Consider the following 25978-nt stretch of genomic DNA (forward strand, 5'->3'; position numbering starts at 1 on the left):
CCCCCACCCCCACAGTAGCATCCCCAAACTGTGGTCACTTTTCAGAAATGACAGTGTAATACTCCACAGCCATGGTTTCAGACTCCAAATTCACATTGTCAGTTGCATTAATGGAGTTGCTATACTGTTACGACTGACACAGAACTAGGGACCACATCTATGTCGTCCCAAGGCAGGGATTTTTACCATCTAACCTCCTATCCCTTCACCTCTCTATATACAAGTGATGACCGATTCTAATTTAAAAAGTTGTTCAGCCCTTTACTGTTGGAATATCCCATCTCCTATTGTTCCCAGAGCTGCATTAAGATTACAATGAATATACGTTAACTCCCAAAATCTATAGGTTAACTAATATTAGGTAAGTTGCTATGTTCTTAGCTTAGCCCTGCTGTGGTAATCTACATCTTTAAACCTTTTACTAATTCTGAAACAAATTGATTTTAATGGTACTATAAATAAAATCAGTTCTGTCACTTAAGGATTGATATGTTTGTTTGAAACATATTAAATGTCCTTTTAATTTCATTTCCAGTGTGTAGTTGTAGGAATCCTAGAAGACCAACATCAGATTCTATGACATTTCCTATTTCTCTACATAAGTTAGGTTGATTGTATTTATACTTTCTGATAGGAATTCTACAACTTAGAGTTATTAAATTGGACTAAGGCTAATATGCTTTTACTTACCTGAAAAGGTAAAATGTTGCCCCGTATTTAAAGAGAAATAATAATTATATTTTTTAAAGCTGAATAGTTTGAACTCAGACGTGATTTTTAAAAATTTTTTTTAAACTCTAATTAGTCCAACCTGACACATACAAATTAATGTTACTTTTGGATGTTTGGGGATGCCTGATAAAAATCCCATTGTACAGAATTTAAAGGTTTGTGGACACAAAAGGAGAACTACCCTCTCAGGGGTTATGGCATCAAAAGGTAAAATATCTCCATTAGTTTCACAACAAAATTATAACCTGAATTTATTTTAATAACGTTTAGCAATTAAATCAAATTCGTAACATTTAAACACACTAATAATACTGAATCTTTTTATCTCTTTATAAGAGATAAGTCACCAGTGTAATAGGGACTGTACGGTAAAATGGTACAGCAGAACTTTCTAAGCTCCCTCTGCCCTCCCTGGATAAGAAGTCAAACCTCAATCCTAACTCTAGCCCCTAAGTCTCTGGAACTCGCTTAGCTTTCGTAAATACCTCAGCCTCTTAAGTAATCCATATAAAATGTATGGCTGGTGCTATTTTCTCATGAGGGGGTAGGGGAACAAAAAGTACGTTTACAATTTGGTCATTGAATCCGGATTTCTCCTTTCAGCCTTACCCAGATTAGCAAAGTAAAACACTGCCTTTTCCCTTGTTTCCCAAAATTTAAAGAAGAGGCTGCAAAAGTTCCAAATCTTTTGTACTGCCTGTCCCTAGTACCTCAATTCCCTGGATAATTACTGTCATTTCACTCTGGGTAATTTATATATAGTTGCCTGAAGAAACTTAACTCCTCTCTTCCTTACACACACACACACACACACACACACACACACACACGGTGAAGGGTTCCAAAATTGTAAACTGTTTTCTTAAGCTAATTCTATTCAATCCTTTAAAATAAAGCTATCAAAGCATTTTAAATAAAACTTCATCAAACTATACTAAGCACTTTGAAAAAGGAGATGAGCATTGAGGAAATATATACCCTAAATCTTCTGTGACTTTTGTTTTTCATGGATTTGTTTTTAAGTCTGTATATAGTCCAACAAACAAAATGAAGACACAAAATGAGAACTTCTGCTGTTACACTATTGCACACATTTTTATATTTGCTGAATGAACAGCATTCATCCTGAGTTTCAGTAAAAGGGCAACCCTTTGTTAAGCATCTCTGAGTCTAAATATCAGTCTAAAAGGCTTCTTCTTAAAATTATGCCCCACACATGATATCCTTCTTCTTCATGGAAATTACTATTTCCATCTTCTTAAATGTCTGATCCTGTGCTAGAAAGCTTAAGAGCATCTGACCATCTGAAGGCATTATAGTGAGTCTTCAAAATATGGCACCGGGGCGCAGCCCTACCAAAGAGAGATCCAGTCCAGATTACCCAGTGCATAATCTTGGCGGAGATAAAAGAATTCTTTCAAATATGACTATAGTCTGTTTCTGCCAAACCTGCACTTGGTCCATAAACAAGCCTAAATGGCATTATAAATGTGTCTGTAGCTCAGGGTGATTGATCTGTGTTGGATAGATCATGAAAATAGACAGAAGGCACAAGGGTTCCTTCCCTGTGGAAATCGTGCTGGTAAATTGCCATATGTGTCCCCGTTAGGAGCCTAGCTGAACTGATTGTGGACGTAACAACTTTACAGACCGGACTTTGGGTCTCTTGAGATCGTCAGTGTCTATGAAATCTAAAATAGCACCTTGATCTTGAGTCTCAAGCACAGACTTTGGCAGGGGATCGGGGCTGTTGCCAGGGAGCTCTCTCAGTGCTAAATTCTAAGTACGTCTTACCCAGGGTTGTTGTCGTTCAGCAATCTGGTTAGAAGTGGATGTGTGTTAACCTGAGAGGGAAGGTAGGAATGCCGCTGTTCTAATCTTATATGCCACAGAGGTTGAGATGATAAATTTAAACTTAAAAGGTAAAAGTCCCAATCACATTTTCTTGTAAAACTATTGCAGCAAACTCTGTGAGAGAAGACCTGTAAGTGTGAAAAGCAGTGACTTGAACTTCCCTCTGAACATGCCAGTTATAAACCAGTGGCTCTCCTGCTGGGGTAGCTTGGGGAAGCTCTCGAAGTAAACAAAGGCAAATGATTAAGTAAAGCGAGTAATAGCACTATTTCTAAAACCATTCAGCCCATACTGTGTATGCCATTAGGTTCAAGACCTAGACCAGACCTCAGGGAAATAGCTGTGCAGAGATACTCCACATAACTCTTCTGCCTGCCATTCATTTATTCAACAAACATTTATTCAATGTCCACTACGTGCCATACACTGCTAAATGCCAGGTAATGCGAAAGCAGACAAGGTACTGCTTTCATGCAACATTGTGTCTCTGGAAGTGAAACATGACATATAAATACGTAACTGTAACGTCTCTTAAATTTAGTGTTTGGCGATGAGAGACCTGTTCACTTGGCCATTTTGCTTTCTGGATCCCATAGAATCGTAAGCCCCATAAATCAAAGTAAATTGTATAAATCCAAATGTTTTACAGTGTTTATAGCCTATATTTGTAGTTCTAAATATCTCATTAAAAAAAGAAATAGCAAGCCTACGGTGCCTGGGGAGTCTCAGTCCGTTAAGCCTCCAACCCTTGATCTCAGCTCAGGTCTTGATCTCAGGGTCACGAGTTCAAACCCAGTACTGTGTTCCACACTGGGCATGGACCCTACATTAAAACATTAAAATAATAGCAAGCCTAGTTACTATTTATAGAAGGCATTGAACCTAATACTAGGGATTTGTTATTTAGTATCCAATATTGAATGAGAGTTTGCCACAATTAGTTGGTCATTTTTTTTTCTTTCTCCTTCCCCAAATGTTTCTTTAAATAGTGATAAGAATCTATTTTTGGTTTCTTTAAATAGTGATAAGAATCTATTTTTGGTTTCTTTAAATAGTGATAAGAATCTATTTTTGGTTTCTTTAAATAGTGATAAGAATCTATTTTTGCAGTAGCCCTCTTGTATAATGAAGAGTAGGGCTTTCACTGTCATTGGCATTAAATTTTGCTAGTCTGGCCAGGACTTCTTAGCTACAACAACTGCCCAGTTGGTCTTTTGCAAGTGTGGGGCACTCACAGATTACTTCAAATGTTGCCTTGCATTGGCCTTAGTGTGGCCTGTTAGTTCAAGCCCTAAAAATAAACACCTATTAATCAGCTAATGGCAACATGGGTGGACCAGCTCTCTGACTGCAGGGACCTCCGTCTAACCTCCTTCAATAGCTTATGTAACCCAGGATGAGGCAGTTTGCATCCAGGAATGCCTCTCAAAGAAGACCATCACAAGCTTAACTAAATGTTTAAAATAACCTCCGTAACTCCTCTCCCCACTGACAGATTGCTTTCAGCTCGATGGAATCAGACCACAGGCCCGGCCCCAGTGGCCTACGTGGGGCCAACTTGGAGCCGACAGAGTCTGCAAAGTAAAGCTACGGGTTTGGAGTAGCTCTGCCTTGTCTTGCTTTTAATCAAAAAACAACCAGAAGGGAACTCACTCCTGGAAGTCCTTATCTCCAAAAAATTTCACCAATGACTCCTATTAAGTAGGGTAAGGTTGCTGCATAAGCCACTAAGGAAACTGTGAGCTGCTGGCCTCATGCAGGCAGAATTCTCAAAGAATACAAACTGGAGGAACCCCGCGGAGCAAGGCTGTGGCTGTTTACATACTACAGACTTCGTCCCAAGGACTCCAGAAAGTTGAGCCCTCGGGATAGTTTTGTGATATTTTTTGAATGGCAGCCTTTTCTCTGTGTGGACTGGAAATGTGGGTGGAAGGGGAAAGATTTGTTTTAATGTATACTTTTCTTTAATGTGTTTACCCCCCAAATAAGTGAGCTATAGTAGATACCCTGGCCCTGCAAAAGTAAATATTTAGCTCAGAAATTCCACACAGAAACATAGCCTTGGGTTTCATGAAAGAGGATCCCCCTGGGGCAAAGGGCTGATGTGTCTGCAGTGTGGTGGGATCCGTGGGAAGAGGTGCCCTCTCCACTCCTGCCTACCATACCCTCAGCCCTCAAAATGCTTCAGTCAGCTGGACAGTGCCCCTCTGGCCCTCAGCAGCCCCACTCCCACCCAAGTTCTCCAGCCCTGTCTTCTGCCAAGCCCACGGTCTTGTTTTTTCCAGACCTCTTCCACACTGCCTCAAACACCTCCATGCCTTTTTTCATCTCTCTGTCTGCAAATGCCTGTCTCTCTCCTGGAAGCCTCTTCCCTTACTTAGTGAACCTTGATTTTCAAGACTTTCTCCCAAGGTCGCCTCATCTCTGCTCCCGGCCTTCCCTGGCCTTCTTCGGACTACCATCTGCCGTCTGCCCTGTTCTCTTACAACCTTGGTCTCCTCATGCTACCTTTTAACCCACCAGTCTCCCTTATGGCTGAGAGCACCTGGAAGACAAGGGTGGTGTTCTTGTCCTTGTGGCTCCCCTGGAACCTGGCAGCATTTTCAGGAAGGCAGCAGGTGATATTGCCTCTGTCATGCAGTGAGGACAAAAGGGAGGTCAGCCTTGCACAGGGCCTGGAACACCAGACAGGATAGTCTGGGTCTGCGGGTGCTCCGAGGTGCTCCTATGTGGTCTTTAGAACCAGAGTTCACTAAAGTGTGACCTGGCCTTGGGATCCCACCGTGTAGTTTGCCACACTCACATGGTCCTTCACCTGTTTCCAAAAAAAAAAAAAAACCTACCCTTGGTCTAATATTGCTTTCCTACAATTATCCAATAAGCAGCTTTTCAATCACAAGAAAACAGAGATTGGCCACCTTTAGAAAATACTGCTCGCTGCTGAGCTTCCTGAAGACCCATTATGTGGTCCCCATCTGTTCTAAGGGCCAGCCATGGGGTCCCGAAAGTCTCTTTGTGTTACTTTTGTCAGGACAATCTGAGTTCCTGATTGTTTCCTGAGTGAGAAGTTTCCTGAGTCTTTAAGTATTAGATTAAGATGATCAACATGGTTCGTTCATGGTTCTCATTTTTTTAGATAATAAAACCATTTGTTACAGAGATGAACTATGAGAGTTTTCACAAGGCCCTTGGTCTGACAGGAAATAGTTTAGGATAAGTACAATGAAGCTTCAGAACCTTGCCCTGAAATTGGTGTGTGCAGCCCCCCTCTGTCATGCAACCCGGGACCTAAATATGGAAACAGGCACAGGGGTGTCCTGTCATGAAGAACAGGAGCCTCTATTTAAATAAAACTTAGATCACTGACATCACTCAGGTTTTCTCTCCTGTCTCTTTTGAAGTAGTTTTTCCTGGTCACATGATGCTGATGGGCCTTTCTTTTTAAAGGCAGGAATGACTGTGAAGTGACCTTTCCTGCCTTAGGGCTCAGAGAAGCATCTAGTTGAATTATAAAGGTGGTTGCTGTTCAACTCTCCCTTACTCACACTCCCTCTCCCTTGGTTCCTCACCTTGACTTTTTCTCCCTGGGTTAAGCCTAGGTAAAGGACTTCCGAGCCCTGCCTTGATGAGTACTTGGCTGTCCAGTTTTCTTCTTGTTAGTGGATTTATTCCCAGTCCTCCTGAGATAAATCTACACATTCATGGACTGGGAAGGGGGGAGTAAAGGTTGCGGAAGTTTCTTTATCAGATTCTACTCTGGGGTAGAATTTTTGTAATGGGGCAATAATGAATATACACAAGTTGAAGTGTTATGAAGCTTATTGATTCTCCAATCCACCTTGACTCCAGGGTGCAAATGCTATGAGGCCTGCTTTCTGGATAGACAAGTTAAGACACAGAAGTTAAAAACGGGAGGTATGTGAAGATGACGGTCTTCAGCCTCCATATTTTATAGGAGAGGGAGGACTTATTGCCCATGGAAGAATCCCAAAGTAAAGGGTTTGTATTGAAACTAGACACTAACGGGGACTCCCAAGCTCAGGACCACGTAAGGTAGCTGTTCAGAGAGGGAGCGTGACAGGGGACAGATCTGGGTTGGTGCCTTGGCCACCTTGGAGCTTTATCTCCTTGTGTGATAAAGAACTTGACCTCTCTGCATTTGTGTTTTGTTTTCCAAAATGGCCCTGTTAGAACTTCCGACCTCATGGGCCCATTGCAGGTATTAAATGGTGTGTAGGAAGTGGCCCGCACAGTGTTAGGCAGGAGAAAGCACTCAGTATCCGTGTTCTTCCTGGTCACCAGAGTCCCTTGAGCAGAGCTCTGTAATCGTTTTCTCAACACGAAAATAGAAGCACTCCTATTAGCCATTCATAGCTTTTGTTTTAAATGAGACCACGCCTCCGAAGAGCTGAGGAGTGGTTGGCCTGTAGTGATGGCTCTGTAGCTGCTGTCAGGATTGCGGTTCTGGCAATTCTCAACAGGACTGTCGGTGGTATTATTTCACTCTGGGAAGTAATGGTCTGTCTCTCCTACCACTTCTAAAGATGGGGGCTACTTCTACCATATGGGTCCATCAAGCATTCTTTGAATCTAAGGGACCTGAGTCAGAAATGGGGTTAACAACAGGGCATTACGTGCACTAGAATGCCTTACTCAAGTTGTATTCAGAAGGAGATCAAATAGAAAAATTACTCATGAAGCCCAGACCTGGGGAATGACTCAAAACCCAAAGAATGACAGATAAGATATCTTCCACCATGCAAACCCTCAACTCGACCCTAACCTACCCAGGAGGGCCCGCCAGCCCTCTCCAGCATTAAGTCTGTTTCAAGTGATTCCCAACTTCCCTCCCTCCCATGGGTCTGCCTGCTCGCAGCTGTCCTGTCCGCCTCACTGCCCTTCTTCTGGAGCTGGCCCAGGGGGCCTTTTCACTCTGAGTTTCCCTCCTCACTCAGAAGCTGTCCTGGCTCAGAGCCTCGAGTTAGGGATCCATGAACTACATCATGCCTTTATACACAAAATCAGGTAGGATCTTTATGGGCTTACATTTAAAATTTCCTAACTATCTATTTGACCTCCGAGTTCAATTTAACAATAAAGTAAGGACATATGGTCTCTGAACTTCCCTGAGCCCCACTTTCTATTTGTTTCATTATTTTATCGTCCCATGCCTCTTTTGTCCAGAGGCTGGGCATAAATAAATGAAAAGCCTTACCCCAATATAGTGCCCTCAGACTCTCCTTTTCTTAAAGGTGCTCTGTTGGAGAGGGCACAAAGCTCATTCTGTAGAGCTTTTGTGTGGCAGAGTAAAGCCGTGAGGGGAACACAGGCGGGGGCCCTCCTGTTGAACTTGGGAACAGGGGCACCGCAGGGATGGTATTTGCGGTTGACCGAGTGCAAATCCATGTGTCATACACAAATACAGTTCACTTTAATAGTTGGATATCTTCTCACTCATCTTAAACACCTTGAGGTATTTGGAAAGGGAGGAAGAAGTAAAACAGATGAGCCGGCTGAGATACCGCCCAGGAGTGGTAGTACTTCACTGTGATTGACGTTTTTACAACCTTATCTTCTAGATAAAAGCTACAGTAAACAAAAGCCTACCTAAATTGATTGTATTTAAAGGACTTGGAGAGCCACCCGTGGGCAGCAATTGGCTCCTGGATGTTTAGTTTTTCTCCTCAGCAGCCAATTCCCGCCCACCTCCCTTCAGGACCACAAATACCAGGGGTGTCCCTTCCAGGGAGCAGTACTCACACATCCCACCAGATTTTAAACCACAGCATCCTCTCTTCCCACTAACAAGCTGGAAAAAACCTAGATCCTGAAGAGCGGAACCTCTGGGACTAGCTCTTCAGAGTACACAAGTGGGCATAATCTTAAGGCTCATCTTCTCTCTAAAAATTTCCTTTTTTTGTCTCCAATTGCATGTTATCACTCCTAGCATCTCCCGGGACAGGAGCTCTACACAGTGTTCATCCATGCATTCTGGTATCTACTCAGCCAGTATTTACTGGCTGACCCCTGTGGGCTCCTGATACACAAGCTACCCTGTAGAGTTTACATATTCTGGAAGTGTTTGATACCTGCAAGACCGGATTATCCATATATTTTATTTTTCCCCCCAAGAGTCCTGTTTTGTTTCCTATTACCTGGCCTTTTCTTTTCTTTTTTTTTTGCTAAGGACCTGGATGGTTCCAACTTCTACTCCCCCACCTCCCCGCAATCCAGCCTTTACCTGCCTTCATGGATCTGTAAAAATTTGGAGTTTTGCATTTGAGGATTGTGTTAGTTAGCTGACAAGCTTTTTCTTATCGTGAAATATTTATTGTGAGAGAAAATTTTAACTACCCATTTAGAGCAAGTTGGGATTTGACATACCTGAAGCATTGTGTCACATTTGGTTAATGATAGATTTATAGGGCAACGTGTATCAGCCTTAATCCTTTAGTTATTTGACTTTGCCAAGGATGAAAATTCCAATAATTTTTTATTTTAAGCAGACTTTTATATATCCAGAACGCATAAATCTCTTTGTGCCTTGAGATAAACGTCTGCCTGAACTCTGGGTTACCCTGTAATCTTTTGAGACCTGAGCCAAGAAAAGAGAGACCCCATTCCCCTCTACCTAATAAAGACTGTGTGACAAAACCTATTTGGAGTAGGCAATATTTATATAAGAAAACCTTTTCTATTTTATAACACATTTCTAAATTTAGTGTTTAGAAAGTTAGAAATGCAGAGTTCAGAAATAACCTCAAAATTTATTAGAGCAAGTCAGGGGTAGACTTTAACTGGTAAACATCGAAATGGGCCATTTGTGCCAGTCAGCCCAGGCTTTACCAGTATGATGATCACTATCCATTATTATGGTCATCCTATCAATTATAAAATCTCTGGCCTCAAACACTAAATCAGGTGAAATGATGGGTTTGCCTTTGGCATGTTTCCCTGGGGAAATAACTGAGAAAACATAATAATTCACACAACCAATTTTGTAAAGTACCCCCAACTTTTGGAAGAAGGCTGGGGTATAAATTCTAATAGGTATAATTTGTACCCAAGGTCCCCCTGAAGTGCTCCTAGTACTTAAATGCTTTCAAAGTAAACATGACCTTGGGTGCTTTGTGACTTTTAGGGTTTAGGACTTTGGTATTTCTCTCTTCCCCATTTGAGGAGATGCTATCCATTCCATACGTCCTCATTTGAAACAGAAACCAGGTCTATCAGACTTAAGTTTATCCCCTAGTTTCATAACAAGACAGTCTCAATATGCATCTGATCCCACCATTTCTTGACGTGTCTCTGGCCTCTAATCACACTCTTCCTTCTCCCCCCAAAAGGTGACTCTATAATGGAGAAAATTAAAAGGGCCATTTTATGGATCAATGCAACTTAGCTGAGCTCTCCTTGTCTAGGAAGACTTTTAGAGTGCCATTGTGTCATTGTACTTAATCTTTTTGCTGTGGACCTTTTAATATTTTATGTATTCAATTGATAACTTCTATTTTACACCTAAAATGTAAATAGATTTTGATCCCATATTATGGAAAGAAGTTGTAAGCTATTTAAGGAGATGGGGGAGGTTTTTGTGACTTGTGCTCTGTGCAGGATGGGTTTGCAGGCTTGTGTGTAGTTCTGTGGGGTTTTTTTGAGTTGAAAATATTTATTAAACACCTTGAAGGAAATAACGAGTCCACTGACATCCTGCATCACAGGCAACTTGCATGAGACACATGTTTGGTGCTTTTTAAACTTTAGAAATACCCACATGCAGAAGAAACATCTTCCAGAATCCTTGTGCCCAATAATAGTGTCATCACAGAAAATGGGGACTAAATTCTGCTTAAAATGGTTACCTTCAGAAGACATTTTGGATAAAGATGATGGGATAATTCCTAACTAGCCCCTTGTTGTGTTTTGGGTCCCTTGTATTTTCTATTTGCAAAGATCTGCATCACACCCATTTTATAGACAAAAGAACTGAGGCAGGGACAGAACTGGCCATGACCACATGAGCTTGTCCTGTTCTGCTGTGAAGCCACGTGCAAGCTTGGACAAAGATTCATGTGCGTGCACGCACATGTACATTTCAATTCTTGGTAGATAAAATACAGCACGGCTGACCCAGTCCCAGGAATAAGCATTTCTCTAAGGAAACCCATATTAAAGACTGGAGATGAAAGACAAGCGAGCTTCTGCCATTGGTTTCCATCCCACTCATCTCTGTTTTTTCTCTTGTGAGAGGAAATTCACGACAGGCCACAGAGACAGTTAAGTATGGCATCTAAGCATATCCAACACAGGACAAAGTGGAGTGGAAATTAAGCACTTTTCCAGGCAATTTAATGTCGACATGAAAATGCCAAGTTATATAAACATCAAGGAGAATTTCAGGTGGTTGTGGTTGTATATTTATATACATTTTAAGTTTTCTTCAAAATAAGGTATTTTCTGTTTATTTTCTGTGTGGCATAAAGACCTGACGTGAAATGAGTACTTATAGCTTTCCTTTTTTATTTTCAAAATTCTAGTGAGCCGCTGTTACAAAGAGCTAGAGTTTTATTTTTAATAACAGCACTATGAATGGAGGGAGAATGATTTGTAACTAGGGTTCTCTCCCTTTAGTCATTTCATTTTTGCAAACCCAGACTTACCAAACAAGAACGTAAATAAAACAAGCAAGTTAATATTTTTATTTCACCTCTAGAAACTGCAGAAAAAGAATATTTGCATTGTATATTAAATTGACCGTAGTGCCAGAACCTTACAATGCTGTATTACCTGGTCACTAATCTATTATTATTGTACACGTATTTACATACACATCTTGCATATAAACATGTGCAAGCATATTTCAGTTGGACTGAAAAGTTATTTACAACTCTGTCTGAGATACATACAACAGTGATTAACAAGTACATAACCAATCTACGACATGCAGATTAAAATGAAATAAACAGTGGGAGAGTTTATTTTAAAACAATTACAAGATGTTTTCTATTTCTCGGCCGTCCTGAACTCTGTGTTTGAGAATGCATCCTTCATGAAAACCACATGCAAGTCTTTTTGATGGTGAAACCATTGACTTCCAACAGCCACATGTCTGCACACATCCTCAGAAGATAGTGCAGAGCCCACACAGCAACTCAAAAGGAGAAAGAGAAAAAACTTAGAATATATATTCTGGGCTGTTCTTCTTCTGGAGAAGGATTTTTTTTTTTTTTTTAATTTACCTGTGAATTTAAATAAAAGATTTGTTTCAGAAACCAAGATTTGAATCAACACAGTTTTTATTTTTGTTTGAAGGCCCTCATGGACAAGAGACTTGACTAAACTCATCAAATCCTTGCATAGTCCTCTTGTTATCCTTCACTTGAAAACTGTTTCTTGTGTCGATCCAGACTTATACTGTGGACCCCTAGTGCATCGAAAGTCCTTTTTTATGTAGTCATGGTGATTTAGCTCATTGCAAAGGGAAGTATTTAGATCAACCTCATGAGTTTCCCGTATTCTATGTAGTAGAGAGGCAGATTCTGGAATACATGAATCCCACCACCCTTCCCTTTCCTATTACTGAAAGTGGTAACAAGCATAGCATGATTATTGGTTTGTTTTTTTTTTTTTTTTTTTTTTTTTTTGAGAGATGTGATTTTTCTCTTAGAACTTGGGCTCTGGGCAAACATAACAATCATAAGCTACATCGCTATACTCAAGATATTTTAGGAGCAAAAATGGGCCTTTGGGGTTCATTGCACAACCCTCCTTGGAAGTCTGAACCTCCTTTTCTGGAAAAACAAATCTCCAGCTGATACGCTCACTTAGACCCGTTGCTTTCCTCAGTTTTCCTCATAACTTATTCCAGCTGTTTATTTCCATTTAGGTGAACAGGCTGAGGCAGTGTTCTGGATTTACTCCTCTTTCCTCATGTTTAGATTCCGCCCCATAACTTCTGAATCCCTTCACAGCAGGGAGACCTCTCTCTCCTCTGAACTTTATGCAGTGATTCAGTAATTCTCATTCCCTCGTTTACTTTACTGATTGTCAGATGCTTTCAATAGGCTCCCTCAAATGTAATCATTTTAATTTACCTGAATTGTAAGTCGCTTTTCCATATACTGCCTAAACACTGTGACACTTAAATCGAAACGAGTAGCTAGATAAACTTTTTCGTGTGAAACTATTGACTTCACACTTGAAGAATTATTCCTTGTAGACAGGTGAATCTCCACTCCTATGCTGGGCTTTTGATGAGTCGCCTGCCTTCCGGGCCCCTGCCTGGCTCTCTTTTCCAGGGGCTGTAAATATTTTTCCACAATTGAATGACTGTTAGAAATTGCTGTGTAAATACAAGGCACAGTGAGAGACCGTATAGTGTAGTAGTTACAAGTACAAGCCAGAGAGCCAGATTGCTGGAGTTCAAAGCCTCCCCTTTTTTGCCTCCTGTTTCTTCTCCTCTGTGAAATGGGGACACTCCTAGGTTGCTTGTGAGTATCAGATCTGTACATGGAAAAGGCCTTGCGACACTGCCTGTCGTGTGCTAAGTGTGGTGGTGATGTTACCTCTTTAGCGTTGGTTATTGGAATCGTATCATTTTATATGTGTATTTCTTCTAAGATTTTATTTTTAAGTAATCTCCGCATCCAACCTGGGGCTTGAACTTACAACCATGACATCCAGAGTCACCTGCTCTACCGACTGGGCCAGCCAGGCCCTCCTTGATATGTGTTTTTAGACAAAGACACTATAATGTCCGGTCAAGGACACCAACCAGGGAGTTACTAGGGCTAATTTAGCAAAAATGGTTTCTAACAGTGATTAGAAACCTGACTTCCTCCATCTACACCTTTCATTTCAGCACTCTGTGAAGAAGCCTAAAGGAAAAGGCTAACGATAGACACTTAATCTTCTTCCCTTTTCTCCATAAGTAAAAATACCATCCAAGAAATGTCTGCTTTTTAAAAAATAGTATAGAGATGTGGCAAGGAAAGGCAGTGTATTTTTTTTTTTTTAATAGCTGAGCAAGAGTAAGCAAATCTTTCCTGAATTTAGGGGCCCAGCTTTTCTATCCATTCCTCTGAGTTTCTCAGAAAATCCTGCAGCGAAAGACATGATTCATAACTCCAATTCTGTCCAACATCCATATTTTGACATCCTAGGGGACTGCCCGAGGATAGCTAAATTCTTCCGGAAAACTAAGCATTTACTCACTGAAGTCCCATTTGTAGAACATCCTTGGTGGCAGTGGCTCTATTACAGAATGCCCCGCTCTTTTTAACTTAACAAAACGTAGCCATCTGCTTATCCTGGTCTCTCCTCAGCACCCGTGACTGATGGAGCCTATTTCCCCAACACCAAACAGCCTCAGATGGCCACAGCTGGAGGTTTTTAAATGTCTCTTCCCTCGTCAGAAGTCCCTCACCTTGACTGGCAAGCGTTCTGCCCATCACCCGCCCTCTCACACCCTGTCTCCGTCTCATCCTTGCAGCCTCGGAAGCCCGATAACCAAGCAGCACCGAAACCACAGCCCTGGAGGAAACATCCAGAATATCCAGAATCCTTCATTTTATATATGACTTCTCTCCATCCTTGGGTAACCCCAGTGTCCTAGATATGCAGCAGGCAGAGGTGTTGGCATACAGTCCAAGTTAGGAGCCGGGGAGCTCCATTAGGGTCAAAGTACAGCGTTGCTTTATAACTGATTAGCCTTGATGAAGAGTGGCTACTTGCGGATAATCTCCTCTGGTAACTCCTGCTGTAGATTCTGGATTTTGAATGTAACTGGAATCAAAAGCCACTAGGCCTTTCCATACTGCATATGCGAAGAATGGTCTTTGATTACTCAAGTCCAGCATGTGTGTTGTTGCTCTAGAGCTAATTAAAGTAACACACATTTGTTACCCCACTTTTTTCTGTGATTCAGGAGAACAGGCCTAGCCTAACTGGGTTCTCTTCTTTCTTCTCTGTCACGGGCCACATTCAAGACACTGGTCCAGGGAGTGTGGTCTCCTCTGAAGGTTTGAGGAAAGAAACACTTGCAAACTCAGGGGTCATTGGCAGGATTCAGCTCTTGGGTGCTATTGCGCCGAGGGCTCCATTCCTGTCTGATTGTGGGCCACAGGCCACCCTCGCTTCCCTGCCACTCAGGCCTCTCCCAAATGGCCGTTTGCTTCATCAAAGTACACAAGTCGAGAAGGCAAGAGAAAGTGTCTGGTAGCACTATTCCGCTCTATTCCTTGTTAGAAGCAAGTCACTAGATCCAGCCAGCGTTCAGGGGGAGAGTATACAAGGGCCTGAATCCCAAGAGGCAGGGATTGTTGAGGTCAGCTGGGAAGACAGCTGACCATAGAATCAGTCTGCATCTCTTAGCTGCAGCTCAGCACTCCAGATCTGCCACTGCTGTGGGCCTTTCTTCATTTCTGTTGTGGCCCAATTTAGTCTGATGCTTCTCTTGTGAACCTCTTTTCCTATATGTAAAGACTGCTGTCTGTAGAGTGAGTTCTATATGGGATCTGATGTCATACCTAGGAGCCTTTTTCTCTAGCTCATTTTTTACTATAAAGTTGAACCTTGGGGCACCTGGGTGGCTCAGTGGGTTCACAATCTCAGGGTGCTGAGATCTAGCCTCGCATCGGGCTCTCTGCTCAGCAGTGAGCCTGCTTCCTCCTCTCTCCCTCTCTGCCTTCCTCTCTGCCTACTTGTGATCTCTGTCTGTCAAATAAATAAAATCTTTGAAAAAAAAAAATGAACCTTCTGTGTAAAGGACAGGTTAGTTACAAATTTGCTAGGTATTTTCACAAGTCTTTAATATGCCTTACAATTACCCATTTCATAGACACAGCATTCCACCTGTATGTAACATCCACCCATAGAAGTTCTGGCCAGATTAGAACAACGTCTCCCCATCTTGCCAAATGTGGAAATCCTTAAGCAAGTTTTGCTATCCCCCATGTGATTATGGCTGTGCTTTTAGATCCCACCTACTTAGACAATCCATAATGACAGAAAACTACTGTGAATCCTATTTTATCTGCATGTTTATAATAAGACATCTTTATTTTTTCTGTCTGAGGATAGTGCTTGGCGTGCATAAGGCTCTATTATCTCAAGAGGCTCTGGCCCCAGTTTGGGAACCTCTGAGATCTCAGGGCTGGGGTCAAGAATTCAAATGTCGGTTGGGGCAGGTAGACCACATTAAGCAGGCAGAGAAGGCAGAGCAAAAGAAATGTGGCTTCTTTGATTTTTTTTTCTTGAAACACAAAACCCTCTGCCATTCTCTTTTGCTTTCCCAAATTTGACAGAGGTGGGAGTATGGAGAAATGGGTCTCTGCAAGGACGGTCTGTGGCACCCACACAAAGGTAGATGGCACCTGGTATTGAGCCTCGACCTCAGGGAGGACCAGAGAATGGTGGGGACCACACCAAACCTGAAACATATGTCTTGTCTGAAGGGGGCAACTGTTGCTTAGCTCCAGCTGGTTGTTGCCAGATCAACTAATTTCTCAAAAGACGCTGAGTACGCAGGATTTCATATTAAAAAGCAAAACAAAACTTATGGGTTGGCTCCATTTTTTTAAAGAATTGATGAAAGCCCAGCCTCAATTTAATAGATCCAGTCACAGAAATGTCACTAATTTGTAAGGCAGCTTACTCTGTGTTCTCAAAAGCTACTTTGGTAGAAAAATTGTTCTTCAAGTTGAATTAATATACAGTTCTGGGTAACTCAGAGACATTACCCTAAGTCTGACCGAGAGCTACAGCATGAATCTAATCCCTTCTCCCCAGGAGTGCCCTAAAAATCAGAGGCTGGTAAATGAGCATGTTAACACCCTACGTGCTTATTTCTAGGTCACACATGCTCTGTTATTCTAACAGTTCCTCAAATATCCTAGCATTCTCCTCTCGATCAATTCCAGTCCAGAGATCTTCCTCTTAAAAACGTGACACCGGAAACCTGCACAACCCTCGAGACATGGTCTCACTGCTGCAGAAGGCATTTCCTCTATTTTTGGGTCAAGGTCAAATAGGATGTCCCCTGTCAATTGCTACTTTACAGTGAGACAGTCACAGACCCTGCAACCAGACTGCCAGAGTTTCCAAAACTGGTTCTTCCACTTTTTACCATGAGCCCTTTGGCCAGCTGCTTAATTGTTCTGTGCCTCAGTTTCTTCATCTGCAGAATGGGGACATTAATGGCACCTACCTCGTGGAGTGGCGCTGAGAAATAAATGGCTGGATGCGTGTGAAGTGCTTAGAACAGTGTCTGGCACGGAAGTGGTAATAGGCAACGTTGTAACTGTTGCCATCATTGCCACTTGTAATTTACATTACATTTACATTTGTAATTTACATTACAAATCTGTAAATTTTCCATCCGTGGGCTCATCATGGTCCCTAGTAAAAAGGCCAGGCCATGGCAGTGGATGAATCTTGCCAGCAAGCTTGCTACCGCTGGTCGGCCAGTGATTCAGCGAGCCCCAGAGAGCTGTCTTTTCCTATCGTTATCTCTGTTCCTGCCCTTGAGAGGAGCTGATACCAGCCAGGCACCATGCTAGGCCTGGGGAACACGTAAATGAAACATGGTCTTCACCCTCAGCAGCATCAGGAATCTAGCAGAGATAATCTCTGGGGTACAGATGTGCACACAACCACACAAGGGTATCCAGCTTTCATTCCATAGTCTCCCATTTAACTTCTCTAAATACTCTAAAATGAGAGGACACCAGAGAGACCCCTTCCACACCCGTTTGTAAGGCTCTTGTTACTTACGGGGAACTTCCTCTTTCATACACACCCTCCAGGTCTGTCCTGGCTCTCTTAACTTCCACGTCCCTTTTCTCCCGCCCCCCCCCACACCCCGGAGGTATTTGTTGTTTTTGCACATTTGGTGGTATTTCATTTGCAAGCAAAAGGACTCCCTCACATTCTCTTTCTGCTCCCCAGGAGTCTTTAAAATCCATTTGGATGGAGCCTTTGATCTTCTTACTTGATCACGGGTATAGTAACCTTAAAATTATAGTCAACCTTGAAGTGTGTTTACAGAATCCATTCAGATAATCCGTATACATCCCATTCCTGAGTGTGTCCGGCTTGTAGGAAGAACTGCAAACCCAGCAGCAGACCAACCTGCTTTGCTCATTCCCTCACACCCACTGACTCCCGTTCCTTTTCAATGCAGTTAACAGTCTCTTTGATTTGTACTGGCCACAAGGTTATGTTTGCCTTCTCAGTGATCTCATTCTTGTACAGTAGTGCCCCAATTAATGGGAACAGGCATCAAAGAGGTGAAATCACTCAACCCACAAGCATGTATACTTGACCTACCTAAAAATTTCCTGGGTCCTGTTTTCTTCCTGGTTTACACCTTTTCAAAAGGAAATGCTAGAGTTAGATTTTTTTTTTTTAATTATCAACCAAAATGTTCCCTTCTGTTGGTTCAGATAACCAAGGTATTGATTCTACGAAGTCGCTTAATTTGGTCAGCCTCTTCATAAACAGATACGTTGCTAGAAGGTTATCTTGCCAGCCATTTGATAATCTCTGGATCCTGAATTGTGGGAGAAAGCTCAGAGATACAGTCAAGTAGGTATCAGGAACACAGCCAGACCTTGTTCGATCATGAAATTTCCAAATTTGTCACCCTGTGAGTCCCTATTACTTCTGTCCTTCAAAGAACACAGAATTGGAAAACCTTTTCCTACCAGTTGCCATTTACAAGGACAAGTTGTGTTGCCTTGTTTTTTAATTAAGTGCATATTGTTAGAGCTTCTGAGCCACGGGAGGGGCTAGTAGTTCCGAGTTAATATTGTTCCATCCACAAGCGAAGGAAGAAACAGACTTAGATGGTAGAGCCTTACGATATGTCACTACTATATACTGAAAATCATTCAGAGATCTGTGATCCTACCTTCAGGGAGTCCTAGCAGTGAACCACTACAACGAAATGTTCACATTCACAGCCTCGTGAAACCTTTTCAAGTTGCAGAGTTCATCTGTTGCCTCGTAAGTGAAACCAGTCCATTTTCTTGGGCATTGAGGTGTTCCCCAGCCTGGCTTTCCTGCCTGGAAAATGCCATTTTTGCAAAGAGCTGTCATGCTTCGTGTCCTTTGGCTCATGATTTAGCTGTTCAGGGAAAGTGCTTGCCGCTCCTACTCTCTCGGCACTGGTGATATGTGTTTTGGTTTTATTAAATCTTTAAAATACTGAGCTTGTTGTTTATGACCCCCATATATTCTTTTGTTCTTTTCCATGACTGGTTAGATCACATTTTTTTCCTCCCTTTGTAAAAATATTAGTGCCTTTCCAAAGAACATCGTGGTCTCCCAGATGGCTGCGTAACCCAATGGAGAAATGTCTTGAGCTCAGTGTTAGGTCCGTCGAGGCGGTGACTCGGCTGCTTTTATAGACAGGAGACTCCAAGGCTCCTCAGACACGGTCCTCAGAACTGCAGATCTTCCTGCCCTTGCCGGACTTGTTTGGACAAATCAGACATCATTTACTACTAATCAGAGTTCTCTGTAAAATAGAGGTACCAAATGGTAGATGTCCCAGATGCAGACCATTGTTAGTGCAAGCTATTAAGAAACCCTCTTTGAAATGGAAGCCAGGGCTCACCAGGCTCGTCTGCGGGCAGCCCCGCACACAGGGAAATCTCGTTGAGTCTACTGCTCCAAGGCCACCTCACTGTACACAGCTCCTGGGTCCCCCAGAGCCTCTCCTTTGTAGATGGGCCACCATCTCCTGATTCTGTCCAAAAGTCTGAATTAACCTTGCCTCTGACTCGGCTACCCTACGGATGTGAATCCCCAAATAAACCGTTCCATGACACCCCACTGAACTTGTTCCTGTGCATACAGTATCTTGCAGCCCATACTGTACTATTAGTTTTGGCAAGTATACTACAGCATGTAATAAATCAGTGAGGGAAAAAGCTTTTTGGCCTAACGTGGCTCAGCCTGCCATAATGTCAGAATACAGAAAGCAGTTCTGTTTTTAGACATCCTTTTACTAACCCAACATTCATAATTTATGATTTCACTGCAAAATTCCTGCAACATGACACCCAAAGTAGTGCTGCCCTTTAATTAAGTACTCTCAGTAGGAAAAACGTGAAACTGAAGTGCAAAACCTCTCCGTGTGCACGGTGATGGATAGTGATTACATCTTTATGAACCCAGCCTAGAGGTCTCAACTTCCTGATGGGTGAAGTCGTCTGCAGGGCTACTTCCTGAGTCTGCTGCTAACCAATTTGGAGATAATTTGGAGGCACAATTGAGAAAGATGGGGGTTTTAAGCCAGCGTCTGTCTATACGTCTTCACAAGTCCACACGACCTAATCCATCATCTTCATGATAAGAACCTACAACCCAATTTCACACATATAGAGGTTGTATGCACAGATGAAGGGTCAGGGATGAGGTCTCGCTGAGGGTTCCCTGTTGCCATATGGGTTTGTTTGTTTTTGAAGAGCTGAAAGAATGGATGGCAGAAGGGAGCTCTGCCCTTGAGTGTGCGCATAGAATACGCTAGCCAGAAGATGGCCTTGAGCTGTGCTGCTTTTTACCTTATTCTTCACTCTTTTATTTTCCCCCTTAGTTGGAAACAGACAAGTAGGGTAAGGTGGCACCAAATCTGGTGCTCCCCAGCTCATCAGTGGGGATGTTCTCCATCATCACTTAGGTACTCACATCAGCCCGACTTCAGAACACCTTACTGGAAGGTAATTAGGGCCGTGCGTGCATTTGAGATACTTCAAGTTCCTTGAAAGGTCCCAAGTCTGTCCATGACAGCAGTGGTACTTCTACTGACTAAGCTCATTCCTGAAAGTTCAGCCCTCCGACCCAACTGTAGCAATCAAAACAAAAGCTTTGCACAGTAATGTCACTGAATCGTCTTAGCAATGCTTCCGAGATGACCTTTCTCTAGAATGACATCGATACAATACACACATGCTGTCTTGCCGTGTTTTTGCAGATTCGGACCGGGCTTGGTCATCTATTGGTACGGCTTCATCCAGGAGCTGGACTGTAACCGGGAGCGGGGCATCCTGCTCAAAGCCTGTTTCCCCACGGACATCGTCACCCTGTGCCACAGTGTTGCCTGACCCTGATGATCCTGGAAGAGAAGCCAGGAGGAAGAGGTGAATCCGGAAGCAATTTGACTTTCCTGCCGTGTAAACTCCTGGCAGCATCTGCCCTGAACTTGAGCTGAACTCTTGCTGCCCGTGGCCACACCACTACCTCTTCAGACAAACATATCAAGAGTTTCTGTTTTCCTTCATCCCTTGCTGATGTGAACAGCCAAGAACTACAGACACAACCCACTCATTATCAGCATTTCTGTCTCTGTCAAACAGTTAGTTTACAGATAGTCATAATCTCTCTTCCGTCCGGATGGTTTCTCCTTGTATACTGAACAAAAGAAGAAACGTGGGAACTGAAAGGTGTGATTTTTCAATTCTCCTCCCAGTTCCCGAATCACCCTCTTTCCGCACCCCCCCACCCACCCAAAAGCCTCCATTCATTCTTTCCTCCCTCCTTCCCCTGTTCTCTTCCTATCCACTCACAGGGACCCAGTGTTACATCCCCATCAAGGAATAATCTAACAGATTAGCAGAGTGGAAGACGTGGAGGCTGAAACTCGATTTCTGTTCTCACCTGCAAGGCTTCAGTAGACCTTGATGGTAGCGCATGCTAGTTTTGTCCAGTCTTTACGGTTTCCTGACTTCGCTGGCATTAGGCCAAGCTGAAAAAATATACTTGATGAGAATTTCCTCTTTTTATAATACTTATTTGAACACCAAAGACTTTCTCTTTATCTCCTGTAAAAGTATTGGTTACATTGTGTCTGGAAACCATACTCCTCCTTTGGACTGGGGTGCTCAGGGGAGACCGCTGAAGCGTGGCACCAGCCTGGGCAAAAGTTTATTTTTAAACACGGCTACTTGTCAGTATGTATGGGTAGTCAGTATTTTTAGGAGTACAATTTTTTAAAAGCACATTCTGTGCGCTGCTTTGTATCTGCATTTTATACTACGTAATTACATAACACTCCGATAACTTAGGTATTAGCAATGTTCAGCTTTGAATGAATTAAGTGTACCAGAAATAAACCTGGGGTGATTTTTTTCAAATAAGCAAAATAAAAGGGATTTTGTATTTGTTCACTTTAATCTATTCACTTTTTATACCGCAAACCAAACTTCAGTCTAATGGAAAACATCAATAAATTCATTATAAATCTGCAGTTTGGGAGACTAAAAACTTCTCTATTCCCCAAAATGTATTTATAAAATATTTGCCCCCTTGTTGAAAATACATATGTTTTAAAATGTCGAAGATGACTTTGGAATTAACTGAGAACTTCTGCAGACACCTTTAAGTTACATATACTGCTTGCTTCTTTCAAGAGACTAAATATGCCATTTGTTCCTTGTTCATTTGGTACCTAAAGGAGGTTTGCAAAAGTCTGCCAGCTGCCTCTCCTTTTGAAGGACTCAGACACGTCCGGTCCAGACGTGTGGATTTGAACTCTGCTGTGGGTTGCACTAAACAAAAAAGGAAGGAGATGAGCTGGGAAGGAGGCTCCGGCAGGCGTCTGTTTCAGTGTAGAAGTATCGAGCAGATTTTGTGAGTGCAAGGGAGTGATCTGAAACCACTGCCCTTACTGAACACACATGCACACACACGTGTGTACACACACACCCACTTTAACCAAAACTGTTGTTCAACAGTTTCCATGGCCTCCTCTAAGCTGCTTTGTCTGCTTTAGGAATAAATTACATTTATCTGCACAGATGTTGAAAAGCCTGTTAAACCCTTGTCAAGGATTTGTTTGTTTTACATCAAACAAATTTATGAGGAGGGGGCACAAATAAATGAAGAGGTAAAAAGAGGTGCTCGCATTTCCTAGTCCCCCTTCCACCGGGTGCTCTGACTTCCTGTGCTGGGAGAAGCTGTTGGTCTCTGCAGAGGCAACGCCACCTCTCCATGAAGGGGGGGTTAACATTTGGCCCTAAAAAGTGGGAAAAGAAACCAGCAAACTATCCATATCATGATAAAGTTACAAGTTATTCAAACTAAGCTTTTGCCCACATAAAACTAACGCGATTATTAGGACTGTTACTCTATTGGAAGAGTGTAGGGAGACGGAAGTCGAGTTCCCAAATGGGAAGCTTAAAATCTCTTTGTTCTTTTTCCTTTTATGGGAGAAATATTTACCTCTGTTTTATCGATAGACGTTGTTTACTTGTTTGGGTTTGGTTTTTGTTTTGTTTTGTTTGTTTTGGGGGGGGGAGTGTTTTTAGTTTTAACAATAAAAATGGCCCTAGAAAGTGAGCCATGACAACTTTTTTTTTTTTTAATTGCTGTCATCATTAGAACATTAACATTAAAGCCAAATCTTGTTTTATGGAAGATTTTACAAACTGCGGTGATAAACTATGTGATGGAGTGTGTATAAAGTAGGACTGTGTGTAAAACTAAATGATGTTCTGTCAAGCATCTGCAGTCACAAACAAAGGTCCCCATCTGAAGCGTGGCTCGGGGACCGCTGAGGGCAAGGCTGACCCAGCACCGATATTTCAGGTGACTTCAGAGACTCCTTTCCACCCTCATCCCTACACATCCCGCCCCAACAAAAAAAAAGTGGGAGGATTTTTTTTCACCTGCCTTCTAGTGAGGTTTATGTCAACTTTTCTCAACACTCCTAAAGCCATATATAAAAGGGAAAGCTTAGGAGTCCAAAGCAGAAGGCTGGATCTCCAGGGGAAATAATTTTCTTCAAACTATAGGTGTGTGTACCTGCTCATTATCGGCGAGGCTTGAGTCCGTGCTGCAAAGGATGATACATTGTTGGTCTTTGGGGGATGCATTAACTCCTTCAAGCCACAAGGGAATCGAGTAGAGCTCTGGGCGAGGTCATCCACTAAATGGTCCCTGGTGGGCCATGCTAATCCGGGCACGGCGGCCAAGTGAACAGTTAATTCACTCCCTTTGCCTGGAAAGCTCCACCTGTTGTTCCTTGGCCTCTGTGGAACTGAAATACCTCGGTGGTAGGCTCTTAACATGCCCCCCCAGTACAGACCTAGCGTTTCGACTAACTGAAATTTTTGCTGCTTTCATGTGCAGCCACACTTCGCCCACCTCTGCCCTATCCTCTTCCCCTTCACGCTCGGTGCCAGTGTTCACACACATGGCCATGTATTCTGCATTTCCTCACTACTCACGGACTCCAGTGCTCTCTGGCAAAGGGTCCCAAAACTAACTCGCATCCCATCTAAATCCTGATCCGTGTGCCTTTAGGGTGGGGATGGGCAGGGAGCAAGTACACTTGAAGAATCTGAAGAATTATGGAAGTTCTCAGATAAGATTTGACAGGGTCTAATGCGGTTTGAGGTTCAGGCTGTGAGGAAGTGTTTCAGCAAACAGGGCCTGAAACACAAGTGAATTTTAAAGCAGCTTTGAGCCTGAGTGAGGGAGGGGAGGGAAGGGAGGGTGTGTGCTGATTAAAACGACAAATGAGTAAAATGCCAGTCTGAATTCACTAGAGAAGCACCCCTCGCCTGTTCTTAGGAGAATCTCACCCTTTTCCACGTGATCCAATGAGAGCAAGTTGCCTCAGCAAGGGGCAGCGGGGGGATGGCGAGAGGCAGAAAATCTTCCAACTGGGACAAGGTTCCTTAGGGTAAAGGCGCAGAGCTAGCTCAACAGGAGAGGAAACCGAAATCCAAAGAATGGGGAGTCTGCCTGCAATGTCACCATTTACAGAGCAGCACTTCTCCCAACCTGTCCCCAGAGTCACTCTTCGGGGACGGAAGTGTGGCGGTGACACAGTGAGGACCCTCTCGTTGTAGAGTCCCAAACTAACCTTCCCATACATAGTCAACATGATCCTTTATTAAGACCATGCCTGGATTCCAAAGTTTAAATAAGGAAGATGGATTATGAAATAATAACCAGAAGAGCTCGGGCTCCCCTTGTGTGTTTCACTTTCCTGCTATTGTTTTGAATATGGCGGTGAGACAAAGAGCTGCTTAGGTCAAGCACAATAAATTAGAGTTTTCATACAATAGTAATCCACTAAAATGATTTCAAAGCTGGATCAAAGTACTTCCAAAAGACTTTTAAAACTTTTCCACAATACAGGGGGAAGGGGAATGCTCATTTGATGCCTTAATTCATTTCCGTGAGTATAGCAGAGTTAGACCTTGGCGTCATACCTCCTTTCTATAAAATCCAACTCATTAGTTAAATAAATCCAACTTGTTCTTATTGTTTTTACGTGTAAGTAAAGGGGATTTAAGTTTTCATCTAGTTAAGTGGAACAACGAAACATTTGGAGTTGCTTGTGTATAAGGAAAAGATACCGATAGTACCTTTTTATTTTATTTTATTTTTAAGGATTTTATTTATTTATTTGTCAGAGAGAGTAAGCACAGGCAGACAGAGAGGCAGGCAGAGGGAGAAGAAAGCTCCCTGCTGAGCAAGGAGCCCAATGTGGGACTCGATCCCAGGACGCTGGGATCATGACCTGAGCCGAAGGCAGGCCCTTAACCAACTGAGCCACCCAGGCATCCCCTGACAATACCTTTTTAAAACAGGCATGGTATAATATTTAATTTTGGTGCCGAAGGTATTTAAGACTAACCCCCTGTGCTTAGAATGAAGTATCTGTAGATTTATTTTGCATCTTAATAATCATGGCACCCGATACATTTAGTTTTTCACTCCTTTTCCTTCCTCACTTGGATTTATCTAGAGCTGTCTCCTATCAAAGGCAAGGATGATGGGAAGTACCCCAGTGATAGCAAAGCTAAGCAAATTCTAGGCCCAACCATATATAAAACAGCGTGGGACTCCCACAGCAATGTCAGGCTCAGCTAAAGACCCAGGGTGCTATGTCAACGTAATTTTTACTTTTTAAAGGGAAGGTCATTTTGAAATGCTGACGTGAAATAGAACCAAGTCAATTAAGTAATAACAATTGAAGTTCAGAGTTTAATTGAGGGCCGAACATGAAGCCAATGACCATTAACCTAAAGCGGTCATGAATTCCCCCTGCAAACTGCCCTTGTTAAAGGTATTTCTAGAATAACTAGCACTTTTTCCTTTAAAAAAAAAAAATGCCTTTGCCATTTTTATGTTCAACACAGATACATTCAGAAAAAATAATTTAGTGTGTCTATAGTAGGCTATCTGCATTCTTGAGTTTTAACTGAAATTTCTCGTATAGAGCAAATCAAAATTTATGTCATCAAAACCACCTTACGATCTTTCATAAGTAAACTGATAGATAGAAGCACCCTGGTCTCCACTGTTGACTTCTTTCCCTCTGGAGTTATTTCATGGAGAGATTGCCGACCTAGATGATAAGCCACCTACAGTATTT

The 25978-nt window shown here is 42.5% G+C and overlaps 1 protein-coding gene across 6 annotated transcripts in view; it reads left to right on the forward strand.

Annotated features, from left to right (window-relative positions):
• The window catches only part of CDIN1 (CDAN1 interacting nuclease 1), a 204765-nt gene extending 182291 nt beyond the window's left edge, over nt 1-22474 (forward strand). For 4 of the 6 annotated variants that reach the window (XM_045067652.1, XM_045067653.1, XM_045067650.1 and 1 more), the window contains one exon: nt 20564-22474. In XM_045067652.1, the coding sequence (XP_044923587.1) occupies nt 20564-20693 (130 nt within the window). In that variant the 3' untranslated portion in view covers nt 20694-22474. Of the gene's footprint in view, nt 1-14077; nt 15193-20563 lie in introns of those variants that run through there. The other 2 variants (XM_045067651.1, XM_013055394.2) reach the window with 2 other exon arrangements.
• Nucleotides 22475-25978: the final 3504 nt, after the last annotated feature.

The sequence above is a fragment of the Mustela putorius genome, unplaced genomic scaffold, assembly GCF_011764305.1.
Source record: "Mustela putorius furo isolate JIRA1106 unplaced genomic scaffold, ASM1176430v1.1 tig00003898_pilon_pilon_pilon, whole genome shotgun sequence".
Lineage (NCBI taxonomy): Eukaryota > Metazoa > Chordata > Mammalia > Carnivora > Mustelidae > Mustela > Mustela putorius.